General features: G+C 45.0%; 1 protein-coding gene across 2 annotated transcripts in view; it reads right to left on the bottom strand.

The window, feature by feature from the left end:
- Positions 1-15,990, bottom strand: part of RASSF2 (Ras association domain family member 2) — a 35,574-nt gene extending 19,584 nt beyond the window's left edge. The window contains exons 1-2 of one of the 2 annotated variants that reach the window (XM_087875777.1): positions 15,832-15,990; positions 205-290 (exon numbers count right to left, since the gene is read on the bottom strand). In XM_087875777.1, the coding sequence (XP_087731903.1) occupies positions 205-263 (59 nt within the window). In that variant the 5' untranslated portion in view covers positions 264-290; positions 15,832-15,990. Of the gene's footprint in view, positions 1-204; positions 291-14,408; positions 14,728-15,831 lie in introns of those variants that run through there. The other variant, XM_087875778.1, reaches the window with a different exon arrangement.
- Between the last annotated feature and the right edge of the window lie 9,353 nt (positions 15,991-25,343).

Raw genomic sequence — 25,343 nt, 5'->3', positions numbered from 1 at the left:
GGCTCAGAAAAGGCGAGATGATAGACATGGCAGCACGATTAAAGCCCCGCCCATTTGCACACGCCTGGAAGATTGGCAGGCGAGCAAAAAGGGGCGGAGCTTTCCTCACTCTCTTGAGCTTGCCATCTTGCCTGCTTTGACCCTCATCCGCTCGAAGAGCCTACCGCAGACTTGCACAGAGGGACAACGGAGGGGATGACTTACTTTGAGATGAATTTGTCTTGCCCGCAAGGGACCAGGGAGGCCTCGCTGTCAAACTCCATCCCGGGAATTGCATCAGGAACACAGGCCTGGGTGTGAAGACAAAAAAAAGAGATCTACTTTGCAAAGAATCTCGGCATCCAGAAGTGACTTAATGCAGTGACAAACCCCAAATCATGGTTGGTGTGTATTGATTGATCAGCAAAGTCCAAAAGTGCAGGAGAAGAGAGGGATGTTTAAGGACCAAGGGATGAGTAGGGTGTCCGCAGTAGCTTTTTATTCCTAAAATGGGCAGGTGGCAAGAGGTGAACTCTCGAAACCTGCTTTTGCTCTACAGACCAGGATTTCTCAGCCTTGCCAGATTTAAGATGGGTGGACTTTAATCCTAAATTGCATTAACAGAGGGATACAATCAAGATCAAGGGAGGCACTAATACCACTCTATAAAGCCTTAGTAAGACCCCACTTAGAATCCTGAATCGAGTTTTGGTCCCCACACTATAAAAAAGATGTTGAGACTCTAGAAAGAGTGCGGAGAAGAGCAACCAGGATGATGAGGGGAATCACTTTCTTGTATGCCTTCCTGGTTCACGAAATATTCTTGATTCAATTCTTTGTAGTTCTTCTCCCTGGCTTCTATTATTCACAGGTGTCCACAAGACAGAGATGATTATTCATTTATTCTCCTTATTTGCAAAACCCCTAAAGCAGGAAGCCGAGCAGCATAAGGCCGGCGCTACATCCGCAAAGACATTGTTTTTTCCAAAGGAGTAAAAGGGAGCAGAAGTACTAATAATATCACAATGCCCCAGCAAAGCAGCTGCATTCTCCACTCTGCACTTCCTGCCGGGTCTCATAAATTAGCACAACAAAACGCATGCCGTGGCCAGGAGGCTCCACCAGACCTTTGGGGAGCCTGGCTAGATGCTTCCAGATGAAGGGGGGCATCAGAGGGGGTATCAGAGCCAGAGGAAAGGGAGCCCAGACACCCATGAAAAACAGGGTCTCTCTAGTCCAAATTCCACGTACGGAAACCAATTGGGTTGGTAGTGGAGTCAACGGATGGACAAAAATGCCAAATCCAGTCTAAACATCTGGCTGACTTTGCCAACAACAACAACAACAACAACAACAACAACAACAACAATAATAACAACAACAACAACAACAACAACAAACTAATTTTATTTATTTACTAAGTTTATTAGGCACTACAAACTAATGCCATGAAAGCAAAGATACAAAAATCCACCGACAATCCAAACTGCCGACTTTGCAACAACAAAGTCGAAACTGTTTCACATTTCATATGTGAATGCAGCAAAATCGCACAAACTGATTACAAAGCTAGACATGACTGAGTTGCTAAATTAATCCACTGGTCATTATGTAAAAAAATACAACTTTCCTGTATCCAAAAAGTCATGGGAAGATAAAGTGGAAAAAGTTATAGAAAATGAGAAGGTGAAGATCTTGTGGGACTTTCGAATACAGACGGATCGTCACTTGGAACACAACACGCCAGATATCACAGTTGTCGAAAACCGAAACGTACAATTTATTGACATCGCAGTACCAGGAGATGCCAGAGTCGAAGAAAAAGAACTGGAAAAAATCATGAAATATCGCAACCTGGTCATAGAAATTACACAGCTATGGATGAAACATGTCACAGTGATTCCCATTGTCATCGCAGCACTTGGTACCATGTCCAAGAATTTCACAAAACACTTCAAGAAATGACACCAGCAGAACTGCAAAAAAACTGTGCTACTCGGAAAATTGTACATCTTAAGAAGGTCCTTGGTTGATCCCTAGGAAGCTGGCAGCAACCCGTATCAACCATTAGCACTAGTCAATGGTACTTGTGATGCATTTTTGAATGTTCAGTTGACTGAGTTTCATGTTTAATGAATAAAGTAAATAATAATAATAATAATCAGCTAGCAGATGCATAGGACATCTGCATAGGGGAATTTCCTTTTGGCAATTCCCAATTCTTGGCAAGCAAAGAATTTTGGTTAATCCAGATGTTTGTTCTCAGATTACAATAAATCGGCTTTCTTTGTCGAGCGCGTGGGTTGGCCTTCAACTCCATTATCCCCAATCCTGGACCCATAGAAGCAAAAACCTGCCCTTTTGCATCTATGGGAGAAGAGAGCAGATCAGAGCCTGGACAGCGTTCTGCCTTCTCTTATCTCCTTCAAAACAATGATTCCTCCCTCCCAAGAGACTGCGAAAGAAGAGACAGTTCCCAGAAATATCTGGGAAACCTCTGCCCTTTTTCTGGATGTTTTAGGGAGAATCTGACCTTCCTTCCCCCAGAGTTTGCTGGCTTGCTTCTGCGATGAGCACTATAAACATTCGAAAAAGCAGCAAAGCTTTCTTTCCAAAAATGCAGATTCTGGATGGGCTGAATTCAAATCAAAGGAAAGTTATAACGTGATGCCACAATAAATGGGGGTGGATGGGGGGCTTTAGAAATGGGTGCAGGCAAGAACAGAGTGGTCACTATGGGAAAGGGCCCAATGGGCCTCGCCATCTCCCTGGGCTCCTCTGCCTGGCATCTTCAGAGGGACATATGGCATCACCTGCTCTGTAGCATCTTTGAGGAAAGGATGCAAATGATGCCATTTGTCATTCAAGGGAAGATGTCACAACCCCCCTGCACTGCAGCCCCCTCCCTCCCCATCATGTCATCTTCCCCTCAGAGTTGCATGAGCTCCTCTTCGCCCCTGGGTACAATGGGGGAGAGACCCACTGATTTTCAGGGAAAGATCTGAGTTCAGGGACAGCCTCCAATTCCGAACCTGGCAAAGGCTCTTGTTCCCTGCTCTCTACACTAGAGGAGGCCGGCAGAAAATCAGGCAGCAGCCATTCCAAAATGCATCCGAGGCACCCAGGGTGGATAAAAATCAATGATTTTTTTTAAAAAAAATCAAAAAAATCGGATTTTTTTTTATTTAAATCGGATTTTTTTGATTTAAATCAGATTTTTTTGATTTTTATCGAATTTATCTTAATAAAAAACTTTTGGGGTAAAAATCTATCGTAAGATAGTTTTCTATTTCAGATACATAAATAATAGGAGCCTTGGTAGTACAGTGGTCTAAAGCACCCTGTTATTAAGACCAGCTGCCTGCAATTACTGCAGGTTCGAATCTCACCAGGCTCAAGGTTGACTCAGCCTTCCATCCTTTCTAAGGTAGGTAAATTGAGGACCCAGATTGTGGGGGCAATAAGCTGACTTTGTATAGATATACAAAAGGATGAAGGCTATTGCTTAACGCACTGTAAGCCGCCCTGAGTCTACGGAGAAGGGCGGCATATAAATCAAATTAAAATAAAAAAATAAAAAATTTAGTTTATTCAGCATGAAATGGAGCTTGAGGCTGTATTTTCTGCAACACTGGGACTATCGGTGAGTCAACAGCGGGTCAAAGGAGTAGCAGAGATGACAGTTGCTCTTTAAAAATTATGATTTAAATCGAGTTGATTTAAATCAAGCCTTTTTACTAGTGATTTAAATCATGATTTAAATCGATTCGATTTAAATCAAATCCACCCTGGAGGCACCCTATTTTTTTTTTTGCCAAGGAAACACCAACGTTGGTGGCCACAAAATCCCTGGGAAACCATTTGCATGCGACCGTGAAATCATCCTTCAGTGTCATCGTCCCAGGACTTAAGAACAAGGGGCCGGCCTGCAAAGAGAATACCAAGTTGCACAAATTATCCGCGACACACACAAAACCCCTGTGAGAAATGCAGGCGTACCACGTGCAAGGATGGCAGCTGCTCGGCCTCCGAATGAGGAGGCCTTTGTCCTTCACCAGCAGACAGCCCAGCATCTGCCAGGGGTTCTCCCCACACCAGACTCCCCAAGACCCTGCTGGGAAATGTCTCCGAAGCACCAGGAAAGAGACTGTGAAGCAGAAGATGGTTAGGGAAGGGAAGGCTAAAACGTAGCTGCAGGATTTGGGTTTGGCTAGTTTGGAGAAGAGAAGGATTAGGGGGTGACATGATACCCTGTTTCCCCGAAAATAAGACCTCCCCCGATAATAAGCCCAATCGGGCTTTTGAGTGCATGCGCTAAAATAAGCCTCCCCTGAAAATAAGCCCTCCCCGAAAATATCTAAATGCAGAGCTGGAAATCAGGTAACACTGCAAGAGGAGCCTCGCGCCCCAAAATAATAAGACCTCCCCGAAAATAAGGCCAAGCGCTTATTTCGGGGTTCAAAAAAAATATAAGACAGGGTCTTATTTTCGGGACAACACGGTAGCAGTCTTCCAATATCTCAGGGGCTGCCCCAAAGAAGAAGGAGTCAAGCTATTTTCCAAAGCATCTGAGGGCAGGACAAGAAGCAACGGATGGAAATCCCAAAGGTGCTTTTTCAAGAGGCAACTGGACTTTCTGGTTTTTCTTTGAAGATGTGTTCCTTCTCATCCGAGAAGCTTCTTCAGAGTCTTCAAAGAAAAACCAGAAAGCCTAGTTGCCTCTTGAAAAACCATCTGTGGGACAATCTGACCTGGATGACTGAGAAGCTCCATAGACAACGGATGGAAACTAATCAAGTAGAGAAGCAACTTAGAATTAAGGAGAAACTTCCTAACAGTGAGAACAATAAATCAGTGGAACTGCTTGCCTCTAGAAGTTATGGATGCTCTATCACTAGAGGCTTTCAAGAAGAGACTGGACACTCTTCTGAGATGGTATAGGGGTCTCCTGCTTGAACAGGGGGCTGGACTAGAAGACCTCCAAGGCTCCTTCCAACTCTATTGTTCTGTTATCTTGTTGTTCTTCTAACAGCAATATTGGGAAACACGGAAGCATGGAGGGCAGAAGCTCCTTGCAAACATCAAGGGGTTTGTCCTGAGTCTAAAAGAGACACAAGGTAAGATTAAGAGTTCTTGAAAAGGTATGAGAGTCACAGATGTCTTTGACTGCCCATTCCTTCTCAAGAACGAGATGACCTTCCAAGGACAGCAACAAGGCACAGTAAAACAAAAGGTAAGGTGACAGCCATAATGGTGTGTCCATGACTCCACAACCTCCCCATAATTGTCCTGAACGACGTCTTAACTACGGAAGGCTGCACTCAATGAGGCCCATCAATGAAATCTCTTCAGAGAGGTCAGACAGGTTGGCTCATCCCGGCTTCCCCAAGTTTGCAAACTGGACTTTAGGAGTATCCTCCACTTACTGATGTCCTTATACCTGCAAACCAGGGGTGGGGGTTCGCAGGGGTTCGAGAGAACCTCTAGCTAAGATTCTGTGCAGTTTGGAGAACCCCCAAATCCCACTCCTGGATGGCCCTCCCCACCCAGCCCCACCCCTTCCAGAAGTCCCCACACAGCCCATTTTGGATGCAGGTAAGTGCAGGGTGTACACAGAGGCTCGAGGAGGGTGAAAAATGGGCCTACCGGAAGTTCAGGAAGGCCAGAAATGGGCCCGTTTCCAGCCTCCAGAGGGCCTCCGGAGCCTGGGGAGGCCGTTTTCTCCCTCCCAGAGGCTCAAAAAAAGCTCGGGGAGGGTAAAAATGACCCCTCCTCTTTGGTGGAGGAGGCCGACTAGGCCACGCCCACCATGGCCACGCCCACCCAGCAACCGAGCAGAGAACCCCTTGCTAAAATTTTTGAAGCCCGCCCCTGCTGGAAACCCCTAATCCAAAACCTCCAGTCTAACCTGGGCAACAATCCCTAGAAGCCTCAGCCCGCCTGGTCGTCCTTCTTCATAACCCAGGAAGCAGAGACGTGGGATGCGACATATATGTCCTTTGGCTCTGTGGGAACCCTAACAGGGTTTGCAAAACACACTTTCACCCTGCCTGCTCACCAGTCCCAAAAGTTTGGAAGGTCTCTACGATACACCCCGATTACACAACACAAGGACAGTTCACACATCAGTGAGATAAACAATTCTTGCACTGACTCATTGTCGTGCACCCTGCCTGGAGGGTTAACTCAACCCTCGATGCAAAGGCTGCCGGTTGATAAGGTCACCAGAATGGCACCCCCACACAAGCCCCTCCACTCCCATCCTAAAAACCGGCATCGCCTCAGTGCCGTCACTGACATGGAACAAGACGCTTCCAATATGCCAGTGAACAGAACACTGGAAGTTTTGTCTGGGAAATCCAGCAAAGATGCCATTCAGACTAAATTACAGCCTCTTTCTCTCTCTGCTTTGCTTTGTATAATTTATGCCATTCTCATAATTTCAAACGCTGTGCCATCTGCCTCTTAATCAATAAACCCTAATTAGTGAAGGGCAGGAAGGTGGGTGAAATTCCTCACCGCCAACATCTAATTCTGACCCATTTCACTGGCCCACACCTCATCCCTGGCGTGGCAAACGCTAAGAAGTTTATTTTTCATTGTTTAAAGAACCAGAAATCTCGAGGATCTAGCAGTTGAATAATCCATTCCTTCTCAAATAAATATATGAAAATTTCGGGAAAGGCTCTAGGAGCTGAAAAAAACATCCCAGAGGAGCTTTCCTTTTTGAGGCAATATATTTTCTGCAATATAAAGGCAAAATATTGAAAATAACATTCCCATAACATAATTGTCATTATTATTATTATAAGAAGAAATAATAACTATACAGAAGAAGAAAGAATTATGGAAGATAACACCGAGATGTCGCAGGAAAGAGATAATTGATGTATTAAATGTTTGTTTGTCTAAAAAATAAAAAACTTTAAAAAGTCGGGAGAAAACCATAATTGTCATTTGAAATGAAGATTTCATTTAACTCAGGGCTCTCCCAATTTGGCAACTGGCCGGGGAATTCTGGGAATGGAAATCCACAAGTCTTAAAGTTGCCAAGTTTTGGAGACCCAGATTTAACCAAATCATGGTCTATTCAATCAGGGGGTTTGTTTGAGTTCACACAACACAAAGAAAGTTAAAGATGTAATGCCCACATTGGCACAAGAGCTAAACTTGGTTATTTTTACGTTTATGTTTTTTTTTAAATTAGTGAGTCCACATTGCTCGATTAGTTTCTGCTTCAAGATCCTCCCCCTCCTTCAAAGCACCAAGTCAAATAACTTCCCCATAATTGTCCTGAGCTACTTCTTAACTATGGGAGGCTGCAGACAATGAATGCTTGCATGAATGCAAACTGTGAATCATCAGCTAACCACGCAAGCTGAGTTCACAAAGTTCTCCGCCTCTCAGACCTCTCAAGTTATCGTACACTTAAAAAAAACGGAAAAGTGGAATTTTTTTCCCCCCAGAATGTTTTAACATTCATTCCAAACGGGGAATTCCTGTGCCCAGCTATCTATTGATCGTTCTGTTGAGATGCTGGAGCCCTCCCCTTCGAGAGGAAAGGCCCAGGAAGGTCACCAGGGAGTTTTCCAAATATTTATTTATTTATTTATTTATTTATTTATTTATTTATTTATTTATTTATTTATTTATTTATTATTAAATTTATAGACCGCCCTTCTCCCAAAGGACTCATGGCGGTGTACAGCCCAAGTAAAAAACATAAATACATAAATATTTATTACAATATTGTAAATATTGTAAATAAATACGGCAATGGATTTTGGAAATTACACAGATTAATTTGGAATTAAGGCCCGAGATTTTCCTGTTGGGGGCAAAACCTTTGACTGTTAAATCAGATATATGGTTCTTGTTGATTCACATTATTACTGCAGCAAGATTAGCATATGCGCAAGAGTGGAAAAATCAATACTTACCGATGGATTTGAAAATAATATATAAAATTAATGAGTGTGCGGAATCAGATAGATTAACTAGATTGATCCATGGTAAAAAAAAAAGATTCAGAATTTTATAACAGTTGGAAATTATGGTACGATTGGGTCCAGAAAAGGTGGGATGGAATAGATATATGATGATGTATATATATGATGCAAGTATGTATGTATAAAGGAATGACTTTATATTTATGGACAATGTAATCACATTATACCATGGTGGCAGGATTGTATATTTCATTTGTGTATTGGTGCATAGAATATATTAATAATTTTTTTAAAAAAACAAATATTGTAAATATAATGACATTATGAGGCATTTGCATGGAAAATGGTTGACCGGGAAATTTAAGCTAACGTATCTTGTGAGGACCAGTCACCGTCCTGGGCTACATCTCTCGACAAAAAGGAATTCTTGGCGGATTATAGATTACAGATTAACAAAATTGGAAGGGACCCTGTAGGTCATCTAGTCCAACCCCCCACCCAACTGTCCTCACCCTGAGCAGGTCAGGGACGCCAAAGATCTAAAGAGCCTTATTTTTAAAAAAAAAAAGAAGAAGAGGAAGGGGAGAGAGGGAGGAAAGAAGAACTGAATTTGGACAAAGGAGAATTTGCTTTAGAGAGCACAATTTTCTGTCTAGCAGAACACTAAACATTCGATTTAAATTTTTCAGAAGATAGTTTTGTGTTCTTGCTGTGGGTGACATGCTCTTTTTTTCAACCAGAATTTGGCCTTGGGCTCTGAAGAGGCTTGATAAGGAATCTGCCAATTCAGCCTTACAGGAGGATCTTTGACCCACTTATTCACTGCTTCTTCTGGAACAAGAGCATCGCATTGAACTTAAATTGTTGTAGCCACTCAGTCACCATTTTGATGAAGATGATGATGAGACTTGGGAGAGAGACAAAGCACTAAGCCCTGGAGCTGGATTTATAGAGAAGCAGGTTCATGATTATTCCCATGGAAGCCTTTGAGATGACTATGACCAACATCCATGGTAAGCCTTTGGAGAGCAGGTTCTTCTCACTAGTGGAGCAATCTCTAGAGCAGAGGTCTTCAAACTTGGCAGCTTTAAGACTTGTGGACTTCAACTCCCAGAATTCTCCAGCTGGCTGGAGAATTCTGGGAGTTGAAGTCCACAAGTCTTAAAGCTGCCAAGTTTGAAGACCTCTGCTCTAGACGTAAGGAGCCAAGGAGGAGACCTTGGAGAAGGAATTCAGAGGCCGTTAGGAGCAGAAGAAACATGCTACATTCAGTCCCAAAGGACAGCCATGACCTCATTACAGACTTTTATGCTAAATTCAGAGGTTTGGAGAATTTAATTACAAGGAGGGAAGGGAAGGGATAGACAAGCTTGCAAAACTATTATTGTAGCCTATCTCAGTAAAGAATAGTCTGGTCTACATTAAAGGGTTGACATTGGAAATGTCTAGTGCAATATCTAGATTGCAATATCTAAATATCTAGAGCAACGAAGAGGATTAGGGGACTGGAGGCTAAAACCTACGATGAACGGTTGCAGAAACTGGGCATGGCTAGTCTAGTGAAGAGAAGGACCAGGGGAGACAGGATAGCAGTCTTCCAATACTTGAGGGGCCACCACGAAGAAGAAGGGGTCCAGCTATTTTCCAAAGCACCTGAAGGCCAGACAAGGAATAATGGGTGGAAACTGACCAAGGAGAGATTCAACATGGAAATAAGGAGAAATTTTCTGGCAGTGAGAGCAATCAACCCATGGAACAGAAGTTGCCTTCAGAAGTTGTGGGAGCTTCATCACTGGAGGCTTTCAAAAAGAGACTGGACTGCCATCTGTCAGAAATGGTGTAGGGTCTCCAGCTTGGGCACGGGGTTGGACTAGATGACCTACAAGGTCCCTTCCAACTCTGTTAATCTAGGGGAGTTGCCCTCATTTGCTCGGTTTGCTTACTTCAGGGAGACTCGGGTTTAACCGCCATCCCATGAGCAGACGTTCATATTATTAACTTCTTAAGTTTTCTTTTCCTGCTTACGTAAATCCCCTATTTGTTTTGCATTCGACATTTCAGCCTTTCACCATAAATTACTACGGCCTCCTGCTATTACCCACTGCCAGCATCACATTCACATCTGGGCACGGCCCCCACGGCACCGAAACCACCATTCATCGGTGGTGGTGAAAAGCAGGTGCACGGAAGGGGCCCGACCCAGAGGAAGAAAGGATCCCGTTCTTCATACAGAGATAGTTAAATTCGGAAGCCACAAATCGTGGTCACCAACACGGCCCGGAGCAGCAGGCCCAAACAGCCTCTTTGCTTCCAATTCAGACCATCGCTCTTGGGGCCAACGGAGTCTCCAAAGCTGCCAGCTAAATTAGAAATAACTTTAAAGCCATTTCCTGCCTGAGAAAAAATCGCCCGCCTGCCTTGCACAACAGCAGCTGCTGCTCACGTGAAAATGGCAGCAAGATTAAATTGGTATTTTTTTTTTAATATTTTTTGTTCCGACAGCTTTTTCTCGACTATCTACAAGAAACCCTATTTCTCAAGGGAGAGATGCAACTTTTCACTGATTGCTTAAGATGTCGTTTCCCGCCGGAAACAAAACCCCGAGCAAGTTTTCCTCCATGTGAAACTCTCCACAGGTGTCGGACCACAAATCCCATCGTGCCCAGCCAATAGCCTTCCTCACAAACACATGCCCTCCAGTCTACTCATCCCTGGAGAAGCAGACTGGGGAAATAACCACCCGATAATCGATTCCCCAGCAAAAGTGGATCTTCCCTTCCTTTCACGCCCACTGCAGACTTTAAACCAGTGGTGAAATCCACATTTTTTTACTACCGGTTCTGTGGGCATGGCTTGGTGGGCGTGGCTTGGTGGGCGTGGCAGAGGAAGGATACTGCAAAATCCCCATTCCCATCCCATTCTGGGGCCAGCCAGAGGTGGTATTTGCCAGTTCACTTTTTTGCATGGCTGTTGTAACTTTAAGCGGTCATTAAATGAACTGTTGTTCATTTTAGCTCAACCCGCATTCCATATTTGCTTTATTAATTTAGATCCACTCTTCCTTCCACTCTATAACTCTGCAGACACAGAAGACGATTCCGTGAAAATGATCCTAGGTTTTTTTGCAAAGGGAGTGGGAGGGGGGGAAAAAAAAGGCAAGATAACAGTCGCAAAACCCCGCCCCCTTGTAGGCGTGGCTGGGATCACATGTTCACACAGCGGCCATCTTGACATTTTTTATTTTTTAATCCGTCCTACAGACCCTGCTGCTAATCTATCTTGGAAAACAGCAAGAAGGAAAAACTTGGAAGATAAAACTGGAAAAGGATTTTTGCGGACTCCAAAGCATTTCAGGACAAAATCAGGCTGATCTCTGGACCGAAGGGCCAAATAACTAGTTAAATATTTTCCAATAATTAGCCAGTAAACACCCACTGATATCACTCTAGGTCAAATATTGTCAGAGTCGTCCAGAACACAGTGTGGTCAACTGAAGAACTGGCTTGCTGCCAACTTCACTTTCCGAACCAAGAAAGAGGCTTGAGAAAGATAACTTAAAAATGAGGCGTTTGTTGTGTTTTTGACTGTTTTTGCTTTGTTCTGCCTTTGTTCAATAAATATTTAGCAACTACAGAATGGCCTGGATTATCCCTGAACAAAACCAAACGACAGAACTTGTTTAATTGTTGCATTTATCAAAACCTTCCCTAGCACCGTGTGAAGTTATAATTTATGATTGTTTTTTTTTAAAAAAACTCCACTCTTCCCCAGAATCGTTTAACCAATTTGCTTTTGTCATCAGCATAAATATTAACACTTCGGAACACTAAATTCCCTTCGTTTGGTTTGGATCACGCTCAAGCCTTCTCGATTCCCAGGGTCGTAAAATAAAATCCCATTTACTCCATCTTTCCATTTAGTCCCATGCCAAGAATGGGAGGAAGCGAAGTCGAACAGATCTACTTTGTTTTCAATAACTTCTCGAGGAGAGACAACGGAAACCATGTGCGAAGCGGGGCTGGAGACACAGGCCTTCGCCCAGAATGAACAAACATGGTATCTCTCCACTCAGGAATTTGGGATTGGAACCAGAAGAAGGTTTACAAATCCTTTCGGACTAAATCCAGAGTACTTCTGGCACCTCTTGCTCAAGTGTGTGTGGGTTTTTTTTTCCAGCAGGCTAATTTAAAGGAGGTACCGTTTCATTGTCCTTCCTGCTAAATCAACTAACATTCTGGTTCCTAGAGATTTACTACGGGATTCTGAACTAACCTGATGATCGTTCTGATATCTAGCAATTTTCTGAGCCCATCGGGAGCTGCCAGATCCCCATCTGGACTCCGTTTGTATCAGTGGTGAAATCCATTTTTTTTTTACTACTGGTTCTGTCGGCGTGACTTGGTGGGCATGGCAGGGGAAGGATACTGCAAAATCCCCATTCCCTCCCTACTCCTGGGAGAAGGATATTGCAAAATCTCCATTTCCACCCCACTCCAGGGGAAGGATTCTGCAAAATCCCCATTCCCTCCTCACTCCTGAGGGAAGGATATTGCAAAATCTCCATTCCCACCCCACTCCTGGGGGGAAGGATATTGCAAAATCTCCATTCCCTCTCCACTCCTGGGGGAAGGATACTGCAAAATCTCCATTTCCACCCCACTCTGGGACCAGCCAGAGGTGGTATTTGCCGGTTCTCCAAACTGCTCAAAATTTCCGCTACTGGTTCGCCAGAACCTGCTGGATTTCACCCCTGGTTTGTATGCAAAGCCTTTCCTTTCTTTCATGATCAGCAATGGCTCAGGCTACATGGGGGATTCTGGGAGTTGAAGTCCACAAGTCTTAAAGTTGCCACATTTGGAGGCCCCAGTTCTACACAATTCCTATATCCCTTATGCCTAACAATGGGGATGTGCAAACTGTTTGCCTCCTTTTCTGCAACAGATGTAAGCCGGGGAGGCATTTCCTGATGCAGCAGTTCAAAGCTTCCTGAATATTAGATGTGTCTGTGAGTAAGATGTTGTTGAAACATCTCACTCTTAAGGAAACAGAAGAGCAGCAATTTGAACCAGCAGTCATTCCCCCAATTCAAAAGGCCTTCGGAGTTTGGAAATAAATTTGCAAATTGGTTAAGGAACTATACAAATCTTCCCCAATCTGGAATCTCACAGATGTGCTGCATCTTAAGTTGGAAATTCCCCATATTCCGTGCCGAAGATCTGATCTTCTGATTGATACTCTCAATATTCAGAGGTGGAGCAAGTTAATAATATAAAGAGTGGCGAACAAAGATATAATAATATAAAGAGTGAAGAACAGAGGTCCCCAAACTTGGCAGCTTTAAGACTTGTGGATTTCAACTCCTGGAATTCTCCAGCCAGCTATGCTGCCAAGTTTGAAGACCTCTGTTCTAGAAGGTAACTTGGTGAAATACAAGGCTGCAGATCAGCTGCCCGCAAAACACAACAGTTATCGAGGTAAAACTCCAGCAAAATAAACATTTCCAATTTTTTTTAACCCAACTATTTTAAAGCAAAACCAGAAGATGAAGCCTTAAGAGAAACAACAACTAGTACAGGTAGTCCTCGACTTACGACCACAAGTGAGTCCAACGTTTCTGTTCTTTAGTGAAACATTTGTTAAGTGAGTTTTGCCCCATTTTATTTATTTATTTATTTATTTATTTTTATTAGATTTATATACCGCCCTACTCCCGAAGGACTCAGGGCGGTGAACAGGCCCCAGAATAAAATACATAGATACAAAAGTTAGAAACATCATTAAAACCAGATTAAATAATTTAGCCCGAGACAATTAAAAATCCCAATCATTTAAAACAGATTAAAATTTCAATTTAAAAGAATTTGAAAGAAAAGGGGAGAAAATTAGGCCATAAACAAATAAATTTATTTATTTATTTAAATTTTTATACTCCCCTTCTCCCGTTGTTAAGTGAATAGGTTAGTAATCCGGTTGTTAAGTGAATCTGGCTTCCCCACTGACTTTGCTTGCCGGATGGTCGCAAAAGGGGACGGCACGGCCCCAAGACAGACGTTAAGTATGAAGCAGTTGTCTGAATTGTGATCACATGATCGTGGGAATGCTGCAAAGGTCATAACTGTGAAACACGGCCGTAAGTCCCCTTTTTTCGGTGCCGTTGTAACTTTGAATGGTCACTAAACACGAAAGTGTTGTAAGTCGAGAACTACCTGCATAGCATCAGAAGGAAACTTCTACCTTTGGGTCAAAAATCGAATGGAAATAGAACAAATTAGGAGGGAAATAAATACAGGACGCCTGAAGTTATTATCAAGTACCGCCATGCCTAAGTGTCCTGTTGCTGCTGCTCTCCATTCGTTCACGACTACAACTCCTGTTTGTTCATTTAACAACAACCCACAGGAAGGAAGGAAGGAAGGAAGGAAGGAAGGAAGGAAGGAAGGAAGGAAGGAAGGAAGGAAGGAGGGTCTTTACGCATTTCACCTGCAAGGGTCCTGTGGAAATACAAGGCTCCCAGTGCGCTCCAAATGATTCTTGCACCACCAGCGTGGACGGGTGTTTGCAAGAGGAAGTGACACCACCACGTCTTACTTACTACCCCCAGACAGCCAGTGCGAGAAAGGCAACCCTTGCAGTTGCCTGCCAGTGCCAACCCAGCTTCCTCTTTTCCCCTTCCTTCTTTCCTCTCCCCCCCACTTCTTGGGGCTCCTCCTGAGATCAGCAAACTTGACCAAGAGCCCAATCGGGGAAGGTCTAAATCAGTGGCGAAATCCAATTTTTTTTTACTACTGGTTCTGTGGGCGTGGCTTGGTGGGGGTGGTGTGGCTTGATGGGCATGGCAGGGGGAGGATACTGCAAAATCCCCATTCCCTCCCCTCCTGGGGCCAGCCAGAGGTGATATTTGCAAATTTATTTATTTATTTTATTTATTATTCGAATTTCTATACCACCCTTCTCCTTTCGGACTCAGGGCGGTGAACAGCCAGAATAAAAAACATTTATACATAAGTACGATTAAAAAATAGATTTAAAATAATTAAATTTGGCCCATAGTTTAAAATTTATTTAAAATTTCCGCTACCGGTTCTCCAGAACCTGTCAGAACCTGCTGGATTTCACCCCTGGTCTAAATCTGGGCTTCCAAGGCAGCAAAAGATCCCTGGGGCAGAGGAGAGATTCAGGTCCACCAACCCCCCCCAAAGAAAAGAGACCCCCTCCCCTCTATCTCCCCCCCCAATCACCCCCCTCTCCCTTTCTTGGCTGCTCAACTCAACTTCAGTTCGCACCACCTCTAAGCTCGCTTTTTCTTTTCAACAAGCCCAGATTTTTTTTCTTTTCTTTCTTTTCCTTTTGCGCGAAAACCAAACGTCTGAACGCGTCCCTCGAAGGCGGAGTTCGCAAACCCGGGCAAAGTCGGGCCACTCTCCTCGGGAATCGCACCTCGGGGTCCCCCCACCACCCCACCACCCATCCCAGGAGCGCCCCCCCACCCCCACCCCCCAGGGAGAGAGATGGAAGAGTGGTACCCAAGTGGTACCCAGCTCGCGCTTGAGACTCTGCATCCCCCCAATTCTCCATCCCTGGCCTGGAGCCGACGGAGCGCTTCTCCGGGCTTCTGGGGAGGAAAGCGGGCGGGAAGACCCCCGGGGCTCCAACCACTAGACCCTCCGGGGCTCTCCGGGCAGCGGGGCGCTGTTGGAGCATCCTGGCCGGGTTCGGGGGCGCAGCGCAACCTTGGGGATGCCGCGGATCGGGCGGGCAGGCGGGCAGGGGCGCAGGAGGTGGGCGGCCAACCGGCCTGGGGGTCTTGGGGGTCTTGGGGGGGCTCCCAGCACAGTCTCCCCCCCTCCCCACTTCCAGCCCCTGGAGGATGCGCTCCCAAGCCCAGACAGAGCCAAGCGGTTACCGGGGAAGCGGAGGAACGGACGGTCCGGGCTGCAAGCCGCGATCCTTGGTCCTGCGCGGGCGGCGGCCGGGTCCGATCAAGCGGAGGATCGCCCCCTTCCCTCCCTCCTTCCCAGCCTCACGCCCCTCCCCTCCCCTCCCTCCCCTCCTCCGCCCAGCCTGCCAATAGCCGCGCCTGCCTTGCTCATTGGCGGCGGTGGCGCGGGCTGGGGGCGGTGGGGCTGCTGTTGGGGGGCTGGTCCCTGGTAAAGGAAGGGGGGGCCACCAGCTCACTCCCCCTCCTCCATCAGGGCAGCCTCCCCCCCCAAATACACCCCCCTCCGTTTTGGAAGAAAGGCAGCTGGAAGGAGAGGGAAGAGACCCTTTGCCTCCCCCTCCCCACTCCCGAGAAACTGGGCAGCCCCCCATCCCACTCCCCAGGTGCCATGGGGGGTGGGGGGGCAGAACTGGTAGGCTGGCATCTCCAGGAGGGTTGACCTCTTCCTCCTTTGGCTAAAGACCTCCAGGGCTCGGGGGGGGCTTTCTTTCCCACCCACCCCTAGCAGTTTTGTTTTGGGGGAGGGGGCTTCGTGAGGCTTGACTGCTGGACCCCCCCCCCGCCTGGCTTGCGCTTCCCTTGGCAAGATTTGGGAGATGCTTTGCCATTGGCTGCCCTGTGGCTGGAGAAAGAGGCTCAGAAAGGACCCCCACACATTCACACCCACAGCAGTCCTCACTTTGTAAAAGGTGGGAGGTCTGCCCTTTTGGATCTGTCCGGTTCTGTTAAGGTAGCTGTGCGATCACAGCTTAATTTTAATTTGCTTTTAAAAATGGGGTACTTTTTAATTAGTAATGGGCCAAATGGTTTAATACGTTTTAATTGTTTTTTTTTAATTTTATATTGTATGTGTTTTATCTTGGGCTGTTCACTGCCCTGAGTCCTTCGGGAGAAGGGCGGTATATAAATCCAAATAAATATAAATATGTTTATGTTCATCAATAGCTCCTGGGCTGGTCCCCCTAGGGAAGCCAATCCTCAGTCTTGCAAGTTTAATCCAGTTTTTACTCAATTACTCGAGCCAATTTCAATTCCAACCCCCCAGTTCGTGCACTGGCACCGGTCCACGGCATGCCAGAAACGGGGTGGCGCAAACAATCGAAGCCCCATCCGTGCGATGCAGGCAGCATGCAAAACCACGCCTGCTCCAGTCCACGAAAAAAAAACTCTTTCCACAGAACTGGTCCCCAGGGCCCAAAAGGTTGGGGGCTGCTGATTTATACACGCTGATCCACTTTACTTTACTTCAAATTTATATACCGCCCTTCTCCTTAGGGACTCAGGGCGGTGTACAGCCAAATAAAAAAACATAATAAATACATTAAGAACAGATTAAAAGAAAATATCTCAATTTGGCCCAAAGTTTAAAAAGACAAACAAATTTAAAATCATTGAAAAGATTTGTTAGGCCAGCCCGGCTTGTTGGAAAAGGAAAGTTTTAAGGGCACGGCGGAAGGCACTTATTTAGTTATTTAGCAAGTTTCTTTGTGTAACTCTGAGTGACGCACAACAGAGACGCTTAAAAACAAAATTATTTCAAGCCAATAAATGACAGGGATCGGCTTTGCACAGCACATCAGCTAAAATGTAGTTAAAAAAAAACCTAGGTAGGCGAAGAGGTGAAAGTTCTGCCCTGGGACACCTGAGTTCAGGTGTTCTATTAGGCATGGAAACTCTGTCAGGGACTTGAAGCCAGTTGCTCTCTCTCCACCCGGCCTACTCCACACGGTTGTTGTGAAGGACGAAGGGAGGAAGAACTGCATAATGCTGCCTTTTGCTCGTGATGAAAAGGCAGGGTATACAGGCTTGACTTCGTTTAGTGACTGTTCAAAGTTACTGAAAAAAGTGACTTATGACCTTCTGCTCCAAAAGAACAAGAGTTCAAAATATCCCCAGGAAGGAGGAGATTTCTGTGCTCCTTTTTCTTCTCCGGGGTTCAAGTCGTGATGTGAATTTTGCACGTCTTGGAAACGGAGACGTGCATTTTTGTAAAACGTCCAGAAATCTTTCTCGGGCTTGCAGTCTGCCCTTGGTATCAAGTATCTAATTGCCTGCCACTAAAATCCTTTGCGTATTTTTTTCTTCCCACAGAAGGGTTGCTTTTCTGATTGTAATTAATTGTGCTTCCTCTGGGCCGCATAGTATTAAATATTCACCTAACTCTATTTGGGCAAGTTTCTTCTATTGTCACGGCTTGCAAAGGGGCGAGCGAAATCATTGTGACTTCTGAAAGGCAATTCTAAGCAGCTTCTTAGGAAGTCTCCCCAAGCCTTGCATAATTTATAGATGGACCTTCTCTGTGACAATCTGCATCTCCAAGGGTGCCTCCATCGTCACGATAACCGAATCCATGCACCGGCTGCTGGTTGTTCTCCTCTCCTCTTTCCTTCCATCCTTCCCACCACCGGAGCCTTCTCCAGAGAGCTGAGACTTCACACAAGGTGTCTAAAGCTGGACAATGCGAGCCTGATCGTCTGGGCCTCCAGGATGAAATCTGGGTTGATTTATTCAAGTTGATATAGAATAGAATAGAATAGAATAGAATAGAATAGAATAGAATAGAATAGAATAGAATAGAATAGAATAACAGAGTTGGAAGGGACCTTGGAGGTCTTCTAGTCCAACCTCCTGCTTAGGCAGGAAACCCTCCACCACTTCAGACAAATGGTTATCCAATATTTTCTTAAAAACTTCCAGTGTTGGAGCATTTACAACTTCTGGAGGCCAGTTGTTCCACTGATTAATTCTTCTCACTGTCAGGAAATTTCTCCTTAGTTCTAGGTTGCTTCTCTCCTTGCTTCGTTTCCACCCATCGCTTCTTGTCCTGCCCTCAGGTGCTTTTGGAGAATAGCTTGACTCCCTCTTCTTTGGGGCAGCCCCTGAGATATTGGAACACTGCTATCGTGTCTCCCCATGTCCTTCTTTTCATCAAACTAGACATACCCAGTTCCTGCAACCGTTCTTCATATGTTTTAGCCTCCAGTCCCCTAATCCTCTTTGTTGCTCTTCTCTGCACTCTTTCTAAAGTCTCCACATCTTTTTTACATCATTCGTGGTGACCATAACTGGATGCAGGATTCCACGTGTGGCCTTACTAAGGCATTATAAAGTGGTATTAACCCTTCATGTGACTCTGTTTATGCAGACTAGAACTGCGTTGGTTTTTTTGGCAACCGCTGCACACTTTATTCAGCTTGTTTCCTAGGCTGTCTACAACCTTCTCCGGAGTGTTTTTCAATACCAAAGTTTGAAAGCATCAACCTTCCCCCCTCATTTGGCTCCTTCAAAATCGCTTTGCTGTACCGCACACGTTTCTTAATGTTTATTTTCCTCTACTAAACTTTATTTCATCTTTCTCACGGACGTAACAAACTCTTCCACACATTAACAAAGTAGCAGAAACGCATCAATTTTTGCATCTTTTGACAATCATTTCTCACAACAGAATGTGCACATTTCCAATCCCTTTTTGAACAGATTTGTGCAACTTAAAATTTCTCCCTTGGTTCTCCAGTCTTTGGTAAACACTCTACCACAATAATAAACAAATGCATCTATTTGTTTTAGGGTTCGGCATTTTATTTATGTATAACCTGTGTTTATTTTTCCTGTGAGACAAAACCACTGCAGTCTTTCATTCATTAATATTCCACTCCATATTCTTCCTGGCATGATACGGACTTAACATTCAACGACAATTATTACTCAGGTTCTCAAAATTCATAAAAGGAAGAACAGCCCTCCAAACTGTGAACAAACATGCACCCCAAATGGTCAAGTTTCAACCCATTTTGCCAGCATAAATGGTCTTTTATAAATTGGCCTCATTTAAATTCCAACTCATTGGAATTCGCGAGTTGTCCACTTAAAACTTCTTTTCTGCTGCAGAGTTAAACCGAGGTTCTTATTCCATCCAGCGATTCTATGTTTCTAGTCTAGACTGAATGGAAGGGAGCGTGGCAATCAATCACCTGCCCTAATGGCATGTCGGAGCGACCTTGGAAGAGTTGCCGGGCAAACTCTTATCTCTGCTGTTGTGCTGCTTTGTATCATGACATTCTGGAAATTGGCCTCGGTACATCTGGCTGCAGCTGCTGTTGCAACAACACTGGCGCTTGATGGATAGGAGAGTCCCCTGGGGATTGGAGGCCGTTGCTAAAACTCCAAGGCTTGTGTGTGTATGTGTGTGTCTTCTGACTCTCTTTGGAAGAGAGTGGGAAACTTGTGAGATTCAAGCCAGCCTTGTGAGGTAGTCCAGGCAAGAAGCACACCCAGGTGTAATCACTGTATATTTTTTTGCAAGGTTACATTGGAAGGCATGTCAATTCCAAGTGGGGAGAAAGACCCTAGAAACATGGAGGCTGCTTGGAGGGATGGTTTCATGGTGGACAGGACCACATGGGTTTGAAGTTCTGGGTAGCTGATCACATGGAGCGGAGAGTGAGTGCCATTTATTTATTTATTTATTTATTTATTTATTTATTTATTTATTTATTTATTTATTATTTATTTATTTATTTATTATTTATTTATTTATTTATTTATTTATTTATTTATTTGTTGGGACTTGTATGCCGCCCTATCTCCACGGGACTCGGGGCGGCTGACAACAATTAAAACAGGACAGACAAACCATTAAAACAGAAGTCCACGTTAAAATGAAGAAATTCAATAAAACCCAGATTAAAACCCCCATCAGTCCAAGGCGGCCAGGTGAAATAGCCAAGTTTTCAGCCCACGGCGGTAAGAACGAAGGTCGGGGGCCACCCGGAGCTCCAGAAGGAGTTGATTCCAAAGAGCGGGTGTGAAAGAAAGCTCTCTCCCTGGGGGCCGCCAACCGACACTGTCTGGCCGACAGCACCCTCTCCTGGGCCTTGAACTTGAGCTTCCTGTTCCTGTGGCAAGGGCATGTCATGTGCAGTTCCTAGGAGCTTGTCTGAGATAAGTTTGGCCCAACTGCACTGGGCAACGCAACGAAGGGGCCTGGCCGAGCCATGTGGTGAGCTCCGCCGATAGACAATCCCACCATGTCCCAACCCCGTCACTCTGGGGCCGAGGTCCCCCGCCTCGTAGGCAGGCTGGCCCACTCCCAACGTGCACCAAATATCTACTGGGCCCCCTCCCCCAAAACATGCCCCTCCCCCAAATTTCCTCCTATATTTATCTACAAATAAATACATTCAGCGAGCAAAGGGAGACGATCAGCCGTCCTTCTCTTACCCTCTGCTTACAACTGAATCATTCACCATTGCTTCGTTACTATGCCATTTACTCCTCGCCTGCTTGAACTGCATCATGTACCTCTTAAATTCAATTCCAGTATTTTATGTCGCACACCTGCTTTCTTATGCTTTCTCTAAATCAGCCGAAGGACAATTTCTCATACTTTAAAACTTTCAAAATTAAGGGGGGGAAAAAACAAAAATCTGTTCCGTTCGCCCCCTGCTGGGCACCGAGCGGCACTGCAGTTCCCAGGTTTGCTCTCCTAATTCTGCCAAATCCTTCCAGGTCGGCTTAACAAACCGATCCCTCTGTCGTTTTTGCGCTCCCTCTTGTTCCCTTTGCCTTTGAATGGGCAACAATAGCAGCACACCTGTGAAAGGAAGAACTATGCCAAGCCGTCCCATAAGTAAACTACACCCGTTTACACCTTCTCCAATGATCTCATTCGCACCTGCAGCCTGATCATTTTTCCAACACTCTCCACAACATCCATTCTTCCCTTTCCGTTGTTTCTCACTTGGGTGTGCAAGTTTACAGGATTCCTTTCCACTCATCTCCGCTCTTAAACAAGCCACACACACACCAGGCCTTTGCAAATCTCTCAAAGAGAGACGTTCGGGCATTTTATTTATTTATTTATTTATTTATTTATTTATTTATTTATTTATTTATTTATTTATTTATTTATTTATTATATTTCTATACCGCCTTTCTCCCGTAGGACTCAAGGCGGTGTACAGTCAATTTTCCCCTTTCCGTTCTCATCGCTTTTGTTTTCAATTCCATTTCTCTCGGCCGGAGGTTCCTTGTTTTAACTCTCTGCAGCCGCTTTCAGAACCATTTTTAAAACTTCCCATCAAAATTGTTCTGCATTTTCTCTGCCTTTAAATTTTAACGCTTCCTCGCTCTCTTCGGTCACATTCTTCGCGACTGTTTTCCTCACGATGCCCTTCATGCAATATTCATCTCTTGGCCTCTTTTTGCAGTATTTCTTCGCATCGCAGCCCTGCAAACATCTTTCTTCTCACTCCGACCACCACATTCGTCCTTATATCCTGCTCCATTCGTTCTCTTCAGAGATTAATCTTTCATCCAAATGCCTACCAAGATTCTCAGTCATCCAGGTCATGGTTGTCCCAAAGGTATTTTTTTCGAGAGGCAACTGGACTTCCATGGTTTTTCTTTGAAGACATTTTTTGCTGTCCCCAGCCTCTAGAAGCCTCTCTAGGAGTCTCTAGAAGCCTCTCTAGGAGTCTCTAGAGGCTGGGGACAACAAAAAACGTCACTTCCTGTCCCACCAGGAGTCGGGAAATGGGCCCTTTCAGCCTCCGTAGGGCCTCCAAGGGAGTGGGAAAGGCTGTTTTCACCCTTCCCAGATGCATAGAGAGGATTTGGAACCAGGTAAGAAAGAAAAACGGGCCTTCCCCACCCCTCCCAGGCCCTCCAGAGGCAGGAAACAGCCTGTTTCCCTACTTCTGGTGGGCCCAGAAGGCCCGAAAATCAGCTGGCTGGCCCGTGCATGCGCCCCAGAGCTGAGCTGGCATGCCCACTAATATGGCTCTGCGTGCCACCTGTGGCACGCGTGCCATAGGTTCGCCATCACGGGTCTAGGGACTCACCTTGCAAACCAAGATACTAGTCCCTGTACTTCACTATTCAACAATTCATGTCAAATGCAAAACACATAACAGTCAGGCGCAAGGACAGCGGGATGGGTGCCGCTAAAACTCAATTATTATGTGTAAATGTGCAGCATATAACAGAGTCCCTGAAAAAGGGGGGCCGAAAAAGGGAAGGGGGTGAATTGGGTTGAGTTGAAGTAATGTATTTTCCAGCTGAGGAAACTCACATTTTGCACATGTTTAATTCAAGGTGATGGAGGAATCATTCAATTTGCACACACTCCAATCGCCACTGACCTATGAAGCAAAGGATGAGTGGGTGGGTGGGTGAGTGAGCTGCTATTTCTCAGTTTCTCTGCAAAAACGCTCAGAAATCAACTATGCCAAGGCTTCCTGCGGACTGAGATTTATCCAAGGGTAGGACATGATTCTGCAAATTCAACTCTCTGGGCCTCACAGCTTTGTTGTTCTTGGGGGGGTTTTTTTGCTTTAATTTATATGCCGCCCTTCTCCAGAGACTCAGGGCGGCTTACAGTGCGCTAAGCAATAGCCTTCATCCTTTTGTATATTTATACAAAGTCAGTTTATTGCCCCCACAATCTGGATCCTCATTTTACCTACCTTTGAAAGGATGGAAGGCTGAGTCCACCTTGAGCTTGGCGAGATTCGAACCTGCAGTAACTGCAAGCAGCAGATGTTAATAACAGTGTGCTTTAGTCCACTGTACTACCAAGGCTTTTAATGGACTGACTTCTAGACCAGGGGTCTCCAACCTTGGCAACTTTAAGACTTGTGGACTTCAACTCCCAGAATTCCTCAGCCAGCCACAGGAAGTGACTTTTTTGCTGTACCCAGCCTCCAGAGACTCCTAGAGAGGCTGGAGAAGACTGGCCTTCTCCAGATTTGATGGGGGCTGCAAAATTTCAGAACCCCCCAGATAAATTTTGGCAATTAGGGTGGAATTCTGGGAAGGAAGTCCCAACACATGGAGAGCGTGCCACGTTGGGAAGGCAACTGGAATTGCTGCGGCCTCTAGATGTACAGTAGCTGTCCAAGGTGCTGCAGTCAGAAGGTTATCTGGAAAGAATGTTTGCTCGGAGGAAATATTGCGGCCGAGAAATACCCAGGTCTAGGCCAGGGATCTCCAAACTTGGCCACTTTTTTAAGATTTGTGAACTTCAACTCCCAGAATCCCTTAGCCAGCAGGGTGTCTGAGGAATTCCGGAAGTCCACAAGTCTTCAAGTGGCCAAATTTGGAGACCTTCCCGGCTTAGGTCCTGCCGATGACTGCCAAGTAAATGGAATTGTTGTAACCATGTAATCAACTCAAGGATGACCTACTTAAAAACACACACAAACACACAAACACACACACAATTTGCCCCACTAGGTGGGGTTTCACACTCCTTTATCAAGTTATTGGCTGGTTTTGTCTTAATGCGTTATGTCAATCCATCTAACTGTGGTTTATTCAATACATAGCCATGCTTTAGCACTGTGCTACTGCTAAACATATTTATATAAAATATTTATATTTATATACAGTACCAGCTGTCCATCTTTTGCTCAGGAAAAAACAATTTGCTTTTCAAATCTCTTTCGGAGGAACTTTTTACACTTTTTTATCGATCAGGAGTAGAAGCGTAGCCAACATCTCTTTTTCAGCCCTCTGAGTTGTCAGTACTGGGTGGGTCTAAAATGTTAAGGCTTGTCGGCAATTTTTTTTTTTCTCAGCAGTTTTGGGACAATAAGGCAACTGGTGGGCTCCAGTGTCGAGTTTTATGTACTTGCAAAATTATCACCACAATCCAGTTACAAAGTTGCATCTATGTCAACTTTTATTTATACCGAACAGCTTTTAAAAATACAGAATAAAATAGCTTTTATCTACTATTATTCACAACATCTGGTCCAAATATTACATATTTTTTAAATATTTTAACGTTTAATAAAGCAATTGTTAGGAAAAAAAAAACAGAACAAAACCCATAAAAATCTCAATAATAAAAGGACTACACATCTCCAAGAAAAAAACCCAACTTGGTATTTAACAGGAGATTGTGTAGCTAAGGTCATTCACAGAAAACTCATGAAAAGAGAGAGAGAGAGAGAGAGTCCCACTGTCTAAACAAACAGTTAAGAGTTTGTTACAGCAAAAGTTGTGATGAACAGGGGTTGGGTTGGGGTGGGGTTGGGGAATGCACTCTAAGTTTCAATCAGCAGCAAGATGGTCTACTACTTGAACAGATGCTGGACGATAACACGAAGTCATTCCATTTTCGGCTACCAAATAGGTATGGATGACTAATCACAGCCACAAATGAAATCATAATAACCGAGCAGGAGTGCTTTGGATAGAGCTGGAGATGAATTCTCAATACTTCAAAGCAAGCCAGCCTGGCAATGGCGGAGACCGATGGGCAGAAGCAAAATACTGGCTAAGTGCTGGCAGACTCCTCGCGGGGGGAAGGACGAAGGGACTGAACTGCAAAAGGCAAATCCCTTAATAGGTTGGCTAATCTCTGTCCAGCCTGCTTAAGAAGCTTCCCAGAGAGGTTCTCTACAGCAGGGGTCTCCAAACTTGGCCAGTTTAAGCCTGGAGGACTTCAACTCCCAGAATTCTCCTGAAGT

This window comes from Pantherophis guttatus, chromosome 9 (assembly GCF_059756535.1).
Source record: "Pantherophis guttatus breed Tessera chromosome 9, ASM5975653v1, whole genome shotgun sequence".
Lineage (NCBI taxonomy): Eukaryota > Metazoa > Chordata > Lepidosauria > Squamata > Colubridae > Pantherophis > Pantherophis guttatus.
The sequence above is the reverse complement of the archived record's forward strand: the minus strand, read 5'-3'. Positions and strand labels throughout refer to the sequence as shown.